General features: G+C 36.7%; 1 protein-coding gene across 4 annotated transcripts in view; it reads left to right on the plus strand.

Moving 5' to 3' along the window:
• Positions 1-13,218, plus strand: part of TTC13 (tetratricopeptide repeat domain 13) — an 82,580-nt gene that overhangs the window by 58,669 nt on the left and 10,693 nt on the right. For 2 of the 4 annotated variants that reach the window (XM_045009912.1, XM_045009910.1), the window contains exons 15-21: positions 50-142; positions 4,867-4,950; positions 5,959-6,043; positions 8,405-8,514; positions 11,120-11,255; positions 12,326-12,405; positions 12,882-12,960. In XM_045009912.1, the coding sequence (XP_044865847.1) occupies positions 50-142; positions 4,867-4,950; positions 5,959-6,043; positions 8,405-8,514; positions 11,120-11,255; positions 12,326-12,405; positions 12,882-12,960 (667 nt within the window). Of the gene's footprint in view, positions 1-49; positions 143-4,866; positions 4,951-5,958; positions 6,044-8,404; positions 8,515-11,119; positions 11,256-12,325; positions 12,406-12,881; positions 13,060-13,218 lie in introns of all 4 variants that reach the window. The other 2 variants (XM_045009911.1, XR_006578071.1) reach the window with 2 other exon arrangements.

A 13,218-nucleotide genomic window follows, 5' to 3' on the forward strand; every position in this document is an offset into this window, starting at 1 on the left:
AATAAGACTTCTTTAGGTGCACAAATTTTAACAGGGTATTTCTTTGTAGGATAGCTGATCCAGACCAGCCCGTGCTTTGGTTAGACCAAATGCCAGCTCGAAGTCTTAGTAGAGGCTTTAATAACCATATCAATCTAATCAGGTATGAAGTTTTCGCCTAATCTTGTTTGCATTAGGAATTGTGCTAAAATATGTAGTCTGTTAATGAGCTATTATAGCTGACCATGTTCAGTGTGTACATACTATGTAATGTCTAACATTTTGACTGTTTTGTTTTTAATTCTAGTAGAGCTTTTGTTTATTTTTCCACTCGTTAAAAACAAATTATCTCTCTGGTAATTTTTTTTCACCCCCTTCTTTTGAATCTAATGTTTTCCATTATCTTTATTTTGGGGAGAGATAAATATGTCCCAAAAGATAACTTTTCATTCTAGTTTTTAATTCCCAAATTAAAATATCTATTTCATATACCTAAGATTAAACCCATTGTCGCTGATGTATTTTCCACAAATGCTACTCCCAGAAGGCAATACTGCCAGCTGTAATTGCACAGTACTAGGCAATCTGTGTTTCCTACTTTGTAACCATCATCCATTAGTAGTATTTTGAGGAAATGTTTCAGCATGGAAAGGTTAAAGACACAGGTGTCAAAATACCTAAGAAGCTGAAAGCTAACTGCAGTTTCAGAAAAAGGTTCAAATTTGAAAAATTCAAATCATTGTTGTACGTTCCTTCTTCATTTCATAAAACAAGATTCTGTATAGCAAGCATTACAGCTCCACCTACCATGAAGCAATGGAGAAAGGAGAGACATGTGGCAAAATCACTGTTAATCACAAATGGAGAGTGTATGTAGCCATGCTCCCATCTTCCTTTATGGGAAGCAGAATCCCCGTTTAGTCCTGCTACTTTTATTTCTAACCCTGTTTTTCAGTGTTACTCAAAAAGAAAAAAAATAGAAAAAGATCATTCTAAACATATTTTACAGAAAGAATTACTGATGTTTAACGCTCTCAGTGCACAGGATGATAGTGTTCTCTCTCTCTCTCTCTCGCGGCAACTCCGACCATTTCCCATTCCACAGAATGGAGCCCAGCAGTCTGATGTTTTCTCTGGGGTATGTAAGTACAGGTTTGGCTGAAACTCTGATGTAGCTCAGTAACTGCCTTGTAGGGCCAGATACATTAGCTGTTTCTAGCTCTTCAGGGACAATGTTGTGCTCAGACTTCTGTATTCTTCCTCTCAAATTAAATTCTGCTTCCTGGGCCCCAGTCTTCTCTTGACTTTTGCTTTATCCTCTTCTCTCTCCCATTAAAGATGTAGCAGAATCCAAACACTCTTCATTCTTAAAGTGTGGAGGGCAACCCCTACCTCAGGCCATAACTCATTACCTGTTTTTTTCCTCAATATGGGAGATAGAGGGAGAAGTGGAGCTTGAACCTCCAGCTTTGGCTTGCATTGTCAGCAGAAAAAAGATAACTCTTAGGAATGCCCTACTCTTGCTAGTGTTATTAATAGTGAGGAAAGAGTGTCTACTTTGCAAAGGCATTTCTCTGTCCCTGGCCTTCAGTTCAGTAACCCTGCTTGTCTCTCAGTAATCTAAATATTTCTTATGCCTTTCTCTCATCAGATAACACTAGCAATCCTATAGTTTGATGTTCCAACAAGTCTAGTGAGTCCCTGTGGGATGTCTAGGCTATACTTGTACTGAAATGAGTTACTGTCTCTTCATAAGGTGCAGGACCAGACTGGATCAATTTCTGACCTTTCCTTTTGGACTGACCTGTGCTCCTTGGGTCTGTATCATGGCTTGAATAATACTGATAGTGCTTTCTTGACAGAAATATTGTAATCCAGGTAGGGATATTAATCAGTTTGCAAGGGCCTAAATCTTCCCAGACTAGTGAACCTTCATGCTTCCCCATCACAAGTTTTGACTGCATCCTTTCAGAGTCCAAGAGCCCACTTTTTCCTTTGCACACTACTGAATTCCTTTCTGAGAATAACCATTTAATCTGGGATTGAATGAGGCAGCTGGAGAGAGTAGTCGGTAGGGGTACTCTCCCAAGCTCTGCCTTCCATCCACTCATGACATCAAAATGAGATCACTTGCAATAGATTGTGCAAATCTGCACAAATAGGATAATCCCTTCTTGTGTGCTTTAATCAGCCATGAAGTAGCTTTGAAATACTGCTAATTCATATATCATAACTAGGTTTCAGAATGAAAACCTTGTTGAAATGAATGGGATCATTTCACACCTCTGGGCTGTTGTTTCAGGCAGACTTAAGCATTGGTTTATGTGAAGTTTATATTCTGAAGGTTATTTTCACAACCATAAAGGCTAGAGGCTTCATCTTTATCAAGCTTGGATTCTTGAGCACAAAATAGCAGGCTCAAAAAAGTAGTGCTAATTTGGAGAGCTGCATGAACTAGCCCAATTTGATTTCTTTATATGGTAGTTAGATGAACCAAAAAATTATGTAGGTGGTTTCAAGGAGTACCAAGGAAGTAAGTTTATGATTATTTGCAGTAGAGCCCATAGTAGACTGCTGGGAAGCTGGAGGTGAACCAAAATTACCTCTTTTTTTCACACTTAGATTTGCAGGGAGTGGGGAAAAGGGTTTGGAAACTTAATATCTCCACTCACTTGATTCCCTTGCATAGTTATGAAAGATCAGGTCAGACGGTACTCAGCCTAGTCTCATAGAATCCCTTTGTCCCATACTGTCACCTATTGTTTCTGTACATAATTGTCCTTTTGTTAGGTCCATGCTAACGATACTTTCTTTGTCTGGGACTCCCTTCATGCAAGGTCCAATTCCATTCAACAGTTCTTACTACTTGAGTCTGGCATCTTGGAGGATGATAAATGATGGTTTCTGCATTAGATTTTTCCTTGTAGAGGCTTAATGTCTGGAGAGTACCAGAAAACTTTCCACCATAGTCTTTTAGTCACTCTAATTTGGAACATTTCTGTTGTGTGGTCCTTTGGGAACACCTCACAAGTGTTTACAAAGTCTTTTTACTTGATTTTCTTGGGGTTCTGTAAGGGTCTAGGGCTTAGCATTCTTAAAGTGCAGATATTAAGCTGCCGTTTCTGCTCTTCTGAGTCAGTATAAGAATGCCTTTGGCTCACCTCCATCCTGTTATAAGTTATCAGATATTACTTTGCCTTTTTGAAAGTCTAAACTTTTGTTTTCATGGGCAAAACAAGGATTTGAGACCTGTTCTGACTGAGGAAAGCTGTCAGTATTCCTCCAAATATATGTTGAGACACCCACTACTAATATCTGTTCTTGGGCATTCTGAAGAGGTGGCAGTGCCTATCAAGTAGAGGGAGTTGAGGAACAACAAACAACTCTTGAGTCACTACCTGATGTCTTTCCTTATTCATTACCACTTCTCACTGGCTAGATCCAACATCCTTTTAGGCTGACTTGATATCGGTGTTCTCCAAGCTACCATTCAAGGAAATCCTGTTTTCTTATTTTTACTCCTTCATACTTCTGCCTGTTGTACAGAAAGCTTTTGTGTAGGATGGAATAAGATGGGACGTACAACAAGGGCAAATGGTGTCTGTAATTGTTTATCATCCATTCTCTTTCCCTTTCTTTTCTAACATACACACTTGAGAATTCTAATTCTGATCAGTGTTATTCCCATTGAGGTAAATTAAAAGCAGTGGGACTGTGTGAGTAGTAAGGTGTGCAGCACAAAATGAGTTAAGGTGCTAGAATCAAGCCCTGAATAATTATAGAAAGAGGATAGAGACTGGCTATAAACATGTCTCCTATGATTGACAGTGGTTTTAGCCTCCTGGTATATGTAGCTGTAACATTTGCTATATAAAATCTTATTTTGTAGACTGGAGAACAGGAAGGATTCCTGCAAATGCAATAATGGTATGTAATGTTCCTGTTGAAGGCATTATGTATGGCTACAATCCTGACAGGACTCTTTTGAGAGTTTACAGGCTCATACCTAATGTTCAAGGAAGAAGGCACCAAGACAGCTGTTTGCTTGTGAACTGCTGATTAAATATTTAATTTCCTGGAAGAGCAGTAGAGTGCCGTATTTAGATAGCAACTAGAAATGAAAATGTTCTTGAAAATGTCCTGAGTTTGAAACATCTGGTATCTTTCTGTATGGAAACGTGTTTTAAAGTTATTGTACTCCACTCATTCTCCCCCACCCTTTAAAAAAAAAAAAAGTGAATACTTGATATTTTGCAGTGTCTTTAAGATATTCCCCCTACTCTGAATCAGGGTTCAGTGAATCATCCCAGAAAACATTTTTTTTGTTTTGTTTTTTTAATTACAATTTTATGTGTGGGATTTAGGGACGGTTAATACAAACACATCCATGAGAAGAGGATACTTAAGTTGTTCAGAACAGACGTCACAATCACATACCAGTGCTCAAAGTAAACCAGTTACAGTTAGGATTATCAGTCCCTGCATTTATCTTCACAGATAAACACACACAGCTTTCTACCAGGGTAAATAGTTGTATACAAAAAAGATTTGCAAATCCAAATTGGTAATTGTGGTACTGTTTTTGTTTTTGTTTTTTTTAAACTGTACACAAGAATACTGGTGGTAGTGGGGGAGCACCCATGAAAAGTAGCTTGTTGAAAAGCAGCAAGAGCAGTGAGACCTTGAAGATTCTACAAATCCCCTGTTGAAAATAAATGGCTTGCTTATTTATTCAAACAAACCTCTGATTAAGCTTCCACTACTCTACCATACATTTCTGTATAGAAATCACATCTCATGCTTTTATGAACCGCATACATGTTAGTTATGGAATGGATTACCTAGTAGACATTTTAAAAGTATTTTTTATTTATCTTCTATCTACAGGGGACAAGTCATTAACATGAGATACCTGGAATATTTTGAAAAAATACTTCATTTTATCAAAGACAGGATCCTTGTTTATCATGGGTACATGGTTTATTTAATATTTTTTCCTTCCTCCTTCAATATCAGTTCAAATTTGTATTATATTCATAGACCATAAAGAAAGTCTGGGGAAATATTTTCTTAAAGTTCCAGTACCAGCCATAACTGTGCCCTCTTACCAATGGGAGAAGCTCACTAATTGCCATATGAAAGAAAGCAAAGTAATCTCTTTTACATATGAATGATAATAGTAATTTAAGTAATTAACTTTTGAGAGTACCTGTACCCACCCTTCTGGCTTTTATCAGGCATGGGTGGATCTTAGCCCTGTCTTACAAGGGAGGGTGTGTTTTGTTCAAGGTGGTCATGGAAAATGTTGATTCATACTCCAGGTTACGGGAGCATGAATTAATTAATTTTTCGGACCAATATTGGTGGTTGATGTGTGAAGCCTATAGCAGGGTGGGAGATGTGGGTATGGCTTTGTATGGATCATCTGTGGAGGGTAATATGTAGGAAATTGTGATCTTTGACAGGTATTACGAAGGCTGGGAGTCATCGTTTTCAGCCCTTGTAAGTGAGTGATATCTGTAGTTTTAAAAGCCACCCTAAAGGCTTTTCTCCGGAATAGTGCGGTTTGGAGAAAGTTAGATGGAAGGTGATTAAGGATAAAAGGAAGATACTTAACATTGCTGTTGGACTATAGAGGTTATTTTCAGACTTCCTGACAAGTGAATTAGCCTCCGGGAGATAGAGCCGGATTCCGGGATACTCACGGCAAAACTGGGAGGGTTGGCAACCCTAATTCAGTCATAGAAAATCATTAGGTAAAAAATGTTTTATTGTATTGTTTATTTTTCACCCCCGAACAAATGGGAAGAGCGGGGAAATTTGCCAAGGGAAATGTAGTAGAATATAATGTAGTAGTTCACTCCATTAACCATGAGAAATGGTTGGTTACATTGAAACTAGATGGATGTTCTGAAAAATGCTATATGTATTTGACCATTATGTTGCTGTATGTTAAAATTGTTGCATGTTTTATTTTAGTGCTAATAATCCTAAAGGTCTGCTAGAAGTTAGAGAAGCACTGGAAAATGTACATAAAGTAGAAGACCTTCTTTCCATAATGAAGGTAAGTTCAGCAACAACCTTCAGCTCATGTGGGTAACAATTTAAATGGACAGTTGTATGTCTAATTTAAAATGAACAACTGTAGGAACTATGGCTATATTCTAAAGAATTAATGTACTAATCAAAATGACTGCAAATTTGCTCATCTAAGGCTTGATCCTTCCCTTAGATGCATGTGATGTGTACCTGAGAAGACTTAATCCAACAATTATTTAAATTAGTAAAAGGAAAATATTCCTGTTAAAGGGAGAAAAAAATTCTGTGATTGGTTCCTTGAAGCCAGCCTTCCTAGCAATAAGTATTTTTATTTAGAAACTGAATGACTGGCTCAGCATAACTGTGTAAAACATAATTGAACAAATGGAAGAAAAGAGTTTATGGAGTTGGAGTTCATGGAATATGGAATATTTTTTCAGTTCAGGGCCACCGATTTGAATGTGGCCCAGAGCAGTAATGAGCAAAAGTAGTTGCCTGTTAATGGCTGATGACCAATGTGGAATGAACTGGTGGCTTCTACTCTGATATAGTGGAAAAGTGCCAGAATCACCAAACCCAACTCCCCCCTCCAAATTATTAGGGTTTAGTTCTAAGATTTTTTGAATACATCTAATGTTAGATGAGTATTTATTTAAATCTTTGGGAATATGGCAAGAAGAGCTTAATTTTAAAGCTTTGTTCATTTAAAAAAAAAGAGTAAAAATAAAATATTCAGACTTGAATAGTTTGGAAAGGAACATTCACACCAATCAAAGCAGGGTAATTCAAAGTGATCAGGTATAGATGTCTTCACAGAAGCTTAAACACTGCTACCTAGACTTTCTGTGTGGTACTCTAAGGGCTTGGCTACACTTACAAATTTGCAGCGCTGCAGCAGGGTGTGAAAACACACCCTCTGCAGCGCTGCAAATTGCGGCGCTACAAAGCGCCAGTGTAGTCAAAGCCCCAGCGCTGGGAGCCGCGCTCCCAGCGCTGTCCGTTATTCCCCACAGGGAAGTGGAGTACGAACAGCGCTGGGAGAGTTTTCTCCCAGCGCTGGTGCTTTGATTACACTTAGCGCTTCAAAGTGCTGCCGCGGCAGCGCTTTGAAATGCAAGTGTAGCCAAAGCCTCAGTGCCGCACATGTCACCTCCAAGTTACTTTCTTAAAGGATATATTAAGGATTGTCTGAGGGTTAGGGCAGTTTAAGACCATACCTTTACAGCCTGTCAGCTCTCAATCTCCAACCCAATGCTCACCTTTTTTTTTTTTGGAGTGGATATCAGTAAAACTAAACGAAAGCCTGAGAAGGAAGAATTGAAAGAGATTTGATTGTCCTGTACAACACATTATGATATTGGAAATCATAATGTAAGGCCCTATAAAGCAAAATGGATGCCACTTTTTGCAGAGGTGCTTGACAAAGGGAAATGTTATCAGATGATTTGAAAACGCAGATTAGTACAGAGAATGACAAAAATATATAACTATTTAAGGGACTATGAATGGTTTAGCTAGAAATAAATATCTCTTCCTAAGAACTGGTAGCAAATATTCCCGGTGTTCAAAAAACGATGATTTTGATCTGGTTTGGATTGCATGTATACTATTCTCAATTGTACATGTCACATTGGAATGCTGTTTCTCAATAAAAGCTTTTAATTTTTTAAAAAAATGAAATCCTACTGGCCAAAACATAATTCCATGGATCATACTATTGTATTTTAAAATACATGGTTGCAAAAGCCATTCACTCAACAATGGAAATGGAGCAATTGTCTTTAATGCTGCATGGATAATTGAGAGAGACGGTTAGTATTTAAGTGGTCTGGTTGTTCAAATAGGTGGGTAACTTTGAATAAAACTTGACTTTTAGTTTTATTTGAATAAAGTTATTGTGGTTTATAATTGACAAATTAGTTATGGCCTTTGGCTTCTATTTTAAATTTAAAACACTATTTTTTGGCTTTGCAAAATTTGAAAATGTGTTTTGTTTTGTGTTTTTCCTTCTGGTGAGGAGAAAAATATGCAAAGGAGGTTGAATGAGATTGGCTAACAGTTAAAAATTGTGAGGTATGTTCTGGAATGCAATTTAGAGTAATTCATTTACTTACAAAGTATAAACATAAAATACAGACTCTACAACTCATATTACTGTTTTCACATTAATATGTCAAATGGTGAGTATCGTATTGGGGCTTGGGAAAAACATTTGTCTGTATAGTTCTAGCTTAGTCTTTTTTATTTAAATTTTTTATTTAGGAGACCATAGCTGCACTAGGTATCTCTTGTTAAAACTGTCCTCTAGAAATCAGTGTTACAGAACAGTGGCTAGAAAGCGTATCCTTCTATATTTATTCTAATATATTTCCTTTTTTTCTGAAAGCAGTTTAACAGTAAAACAAGAGATGGGTTTACTGTAAACACAAAAGTCCCTAGCCTCAAAGATCAAGGGAAAGAATATGATGGATTCACAATTACAATAACAGGAGACAAGTACGTTTGCTTTAAAAATTCATATTTTTAATCTAATCTTTAAGGAAATGACAAAGAAATGTTGAAGTATTATGAATTATCAATAGCAATTAATTTCTTGTTCTAATGGCATTTTGTGTGATTGGGCCCTTTGTGTAGATGACTTAGTTTCACTGAGTCTGGAAGTGGTTCTCAAGTGTGCAGCGTCTCAGCCAACAGTGACCCTATTATTCAACTCATGCTGTTGAATGCACATTGAAAAGTTTTATCCTTCATAATAGTATCCACAAAATTCTGATCAGCAGAACTGTATGGCTGACAGCTTGGTGAATCAAAGCTGTCTCACTCATCTAGAGTTAAATGTTTTCTGCTCTGAGAACTTTTCAGTCTACTTCATAGACCATAAAAACAGATCTGAATGCTCTGAATCAGAATGGATTGGAAACCACCATCATAGTGGATCAATTCTAAAAGTGGGGATGGACAGAACAGCGGTTTTTGGCCTTCTCACTTTACTGAGATTTTTGAGTGTTCTGTGTTGCTTCAGGCAATACTCTACAAGTTAGACTCATGTAATTCCTAGTTGGTAAAGTGCAGTGAGGAGGCATTGGGTCCATTACTGATTGAGATAGTAAATACCCCCTTTGAGAGGCAAGAAGCTAGCACTCCTAAAGAGTGATTTTTAAGACCACGTTCAAAAGATCTCTATGGTCCCACTACAACAGTATGGAATTGATAATTTTCTTAGACATTCTTTCCATTCAGATTACTTAGGGAATCTAAATTCTACACCATCATTTAAAGTGTTCTACAACCTACTGCAGACATCTTTAGTGTGGAAAGTAGACATTTTACTGAAACCCAGTGGATTTTTCCCTTTTGAATTTTAATCTCTAGACCTTCTGCACATTCGTAATGGGATGATGTGTAAGATAGTTTCATTATATTGGGAAAATATTTATCTGTGTGAAACTGTCACATCTATGAAAATTAAATCACAAGTGTAAAATTTTGGTAAGAATCTGAATAGTTCCACATTCAGACCAAACAATACAATTTTGTTTTAATTAGCACTAATTAGGAAACAATTTCATTTCTGGAGTTTCAAAGTTAACAAAACAAACATGCTGTGGATTCTAAATAAATAAAACAGACTGAAATAGAAAAGTACCATGAGAGAACATAAGAGTGGCCATACTGGGTCAGACCAAAGGTCTATCTAGCCCAGTATCCTGTCTTCCAACAGTGGCCAATGCCAGGTGCCCCAGAGGGAATGAACAGAACAAGTATTCATCAATTGATCCATCCCCTGTTGCCCATTCCCAGCTTCTGGCAAACAGAGGCCTAGGACACTATCCCTGCTCATCCTGGGTAATAGTCATTGATGGACCTAGCCTCCATGAATTTATCTAGTTCTTTTTTGAATCCTGTTATAGTCTTGGCCTTCACAACATCCTCTGCAAGAAGTTCCACAGGTTGACTGTGCATTGTGTGGAAAAATACTTCTTTTTGTTTTAAACCTGCTGCCTATTAATTTCATTTGGTGCCCCCTAGTTCTTGTGTTATTTACCATCCCCACACCAGTCATGATTTTATAGACCTCTATCATATCCGCCCTTAGTCATCTCTTTTCCATGTTGAAAAGTCCTAGTTTTATTTATCTCTCCTCATACAGCAGCCATTCCATACCCTTACTAGTTTTTGTTGCCCTTTTCTGAACCTTTTCCAAGTCCAATATATCTTTTTTGAGATGGGACGACCACATCTGCATGCAGTATTCAAGATGTGGATGTACCATGGATTTATATAGAGGCAATATGATATTTTCTGTGTTGTTATCTGTCCCTTTCCTAACGTATTTCCAACATTGTTAGGTTTTTTGACTGCTGGTGCACATTGAGTGGATGTTTTCAGAGAACTATTCACAATGAATCCAAGATCTCTTTCTTGAGTGGTAACAGCGAATTTAGACCCCATCATTTTATATGTATAGTTGGGATTATGTTTTCCAATGTGCATTACTTTGCATTTATCAACATTGAATTTCATCTGCCATTTTGTTGCCCAGTCACCCAGTTTTGAGAGATCTTTTGTAGCTCTTTGCAGTCTGCCTGAGATTTGACTATCTTGAGTAGTTATGTATCATCTGCAGATTTTGCCACCTCACTGTTTACCCCTTTTTCCAGATCATTTTAAATTTCTTGTTTTCATATTGTGTGGATAAAATTTTTTTTCTGAGTAACACCTCTGAAAAGTTACAAAGACAGACAAGGAAGGGTGTAAATGTAAAAATAAAACTTTAATGCTCTCTCTAAAAAAAACACCCAAAAGCCTCTAGACTTCCTTCCATCAAAATATTAGCAGTTATTTGCAATAAAAAATTGCAGATAACACCTACCACTTTGTCAGTAAGATTATTAAAATATATTCTCTGATGTTTCTATTTCAACCTCAGTGCTTCTCATTTGAGTGGGCAGCAGATTTGTTTTCTTGCTTTTACGTAGGGGTGGTATGGGAGAAGGTTTGGGGGATGGAAGAAATATTAGCCTTAACTATCCTGCATTTTTGCACCTCTTAAGTTTTTGATTAGTGTCTTGAAATTTATTCAAATAATCTTTTGTATTAGAGTTGGGAACATATTATTTTCAGTGGAAACTCAGACAACGGAAGAAAGAACACAACTGTATCATGCAGAAATAGATGCCCTATATAAGGATCTAACAGCCAAAGGAAAAGTACTAATTCTATCTGCAGAACTTGGGGTAAGGTTTTTATGGAAACAATTAATTCATGGTAGCTTCAACTTCAAATTTTGTCCGGATGTGAGGTGCAAATTTTTTACAGTGAGGGTAATTAACCGTTGGAGTACTTACCAAGGGTTGTGGTGGATTTTCCATCACTGGCAATTTTAAAATCAAGACTGGCTGTTTTTTCTAAAAGATATTCTCTGGTTCAAACAGGAATTAATTAGGGAAATTCTGTGGCCTGTATTATGCTGAAAATCAGATTGGATGATGACAGTGTTCTCTTCTGGCCTTTATATAATTATAATTAATTTTAAATATCTATACTATCATTTTTTATTTTTGTCAAAATACATTCCAGTTTACTGTGCATTGCTCTAATATTCAGATTTTTTGGCACAGTTCCTAAATAAGTAATAAAATTCACCTCTTATTGAAATGCTACTAGTAAGAAGAAATTAAATGAAAGGTTTCCATTGTTTAAGGGTAATCTATTAAGTTGCTCTGCTTTGCTAAGTAATAGTTTAATTCCAAACACACAGCATGAAAGGTTCCATAATAAAAATGCCATTATTTTTTTTTGTCTTGGCTTGCAACCACCGCATATTATTACCATGATGAGCACTATTTAACGTTGTTCATAGAGTGGTTCCTGACCGCCAGTTGTAAAATGAGAATTGACATAAATACATGACAAAACAATAAAATTGTTTTCAGGTTGATTGCATTCTACCTGAGAAGCTGGCTGTGCTTTAGATTTATCAGGATCTTTGACATAGCATAATGCCTTAATGATGGGTGAAATACAATGCTAGTTTGTTGTTCAAGCTAATTCCTTAGCTTGACCTTTTTTAATTACTTGATCTTCCAACGTTCACAGTAGGGATGGTTCAATTTTATTGAAACTTATGGTATATTTTTCTTTATTTAAAAAAAACAAAACAACCCACACCTTAGGGTTGAATATATTGTATCATTACTTAATGGAGGCTATTACAAAGTGCACTAACATTCTTAGACGTTTCTTCATCTCATATCTGTACACTAAAGTATTTTTTGAGCCCCTGCTTGCATTTTTTTTTACCTAGGAGGCAGATGCTGTGTGCAATCTAATCCTGTCTTTAGTTTATTACTTCTATAACTTAATGCCACTCTCAAGAGGATCCAGGTTAGTGACTGATTTTGTGCATTATCTCTCCATCTGCTGTTCTATTTTAGTGTATGTGGGATTGTTTATCTGCTTAGTGGATTTATTAATAAAGGGATTTGTGATAAATTGCAGTTGTTTCTCATGTGTTTCTAGGGTCTCTTATTCTAATTATACTGATAACATTCCTAATTCTGTAGCCCTTAGGAGACTGAACCTTTACTGATTAATTAATTAGTTAATATTGATTAGCCTCAGACCATAGTGGTCAATAAACAGTTCATCAATAAGGCTACAGAACTACAGTTCCTCAGTACCTGAATCCCTGATTTTTACGAAGGTGTCAGATGTCCGTTTTTATCTCTAATAAAAAAAAAATACCTTGAAGTGCTTTTTAAATTTTTAACTGAGGAGTAAGAAGTTGAATTTGTATAATGTAAAATAATTCCAACTGAAAAATATTACGGAAACAGACTTGTTGCTCTTTATTTTTTTAGTGTGATAGCTTATTCTGTGATCATGGGAGCACTGATGGCAAGTGGGAAAGAAGTAGCAGGAAAAATACCAAAAGGAAAGGCAAGTTCTACATAAAAATACACTGGCTCAACCTAGATAACAGAAGTGATACTTCTAAGTATGGAGAAGCAGCTGAAGGAATAAGCAAGGACTCAAAGTGTGTGTATCAAGTGTTTGTCCATGCTTTATCATGGTGGCTTACAATTTTATAGTGTTTTTTAGGATTCATTGTTTTTTTGTGGATTCTCAGATGACAACTGTGGTATATAGTATATTTCAGCATCTATGGTTAGCCCTGAGGCTGCAGCTCTTCCCCTC

The sequence above is a fragment of the Mauremys mutica genome, chromosome 3, assembly GCF_020497125.1.
Source record: "Mauremys mutica isolate MM-2020 ecotype Southern chromosome 3, ASM2049712v1, whole genome shotgun sequence".
In the NCBI taxonomy this organism is placed as follows: domain Eukaryota; kingdom Metazoa; phylum Chordata; order Testudines; family Geoemydidae; genus Mauremys; species Mauremys mutica.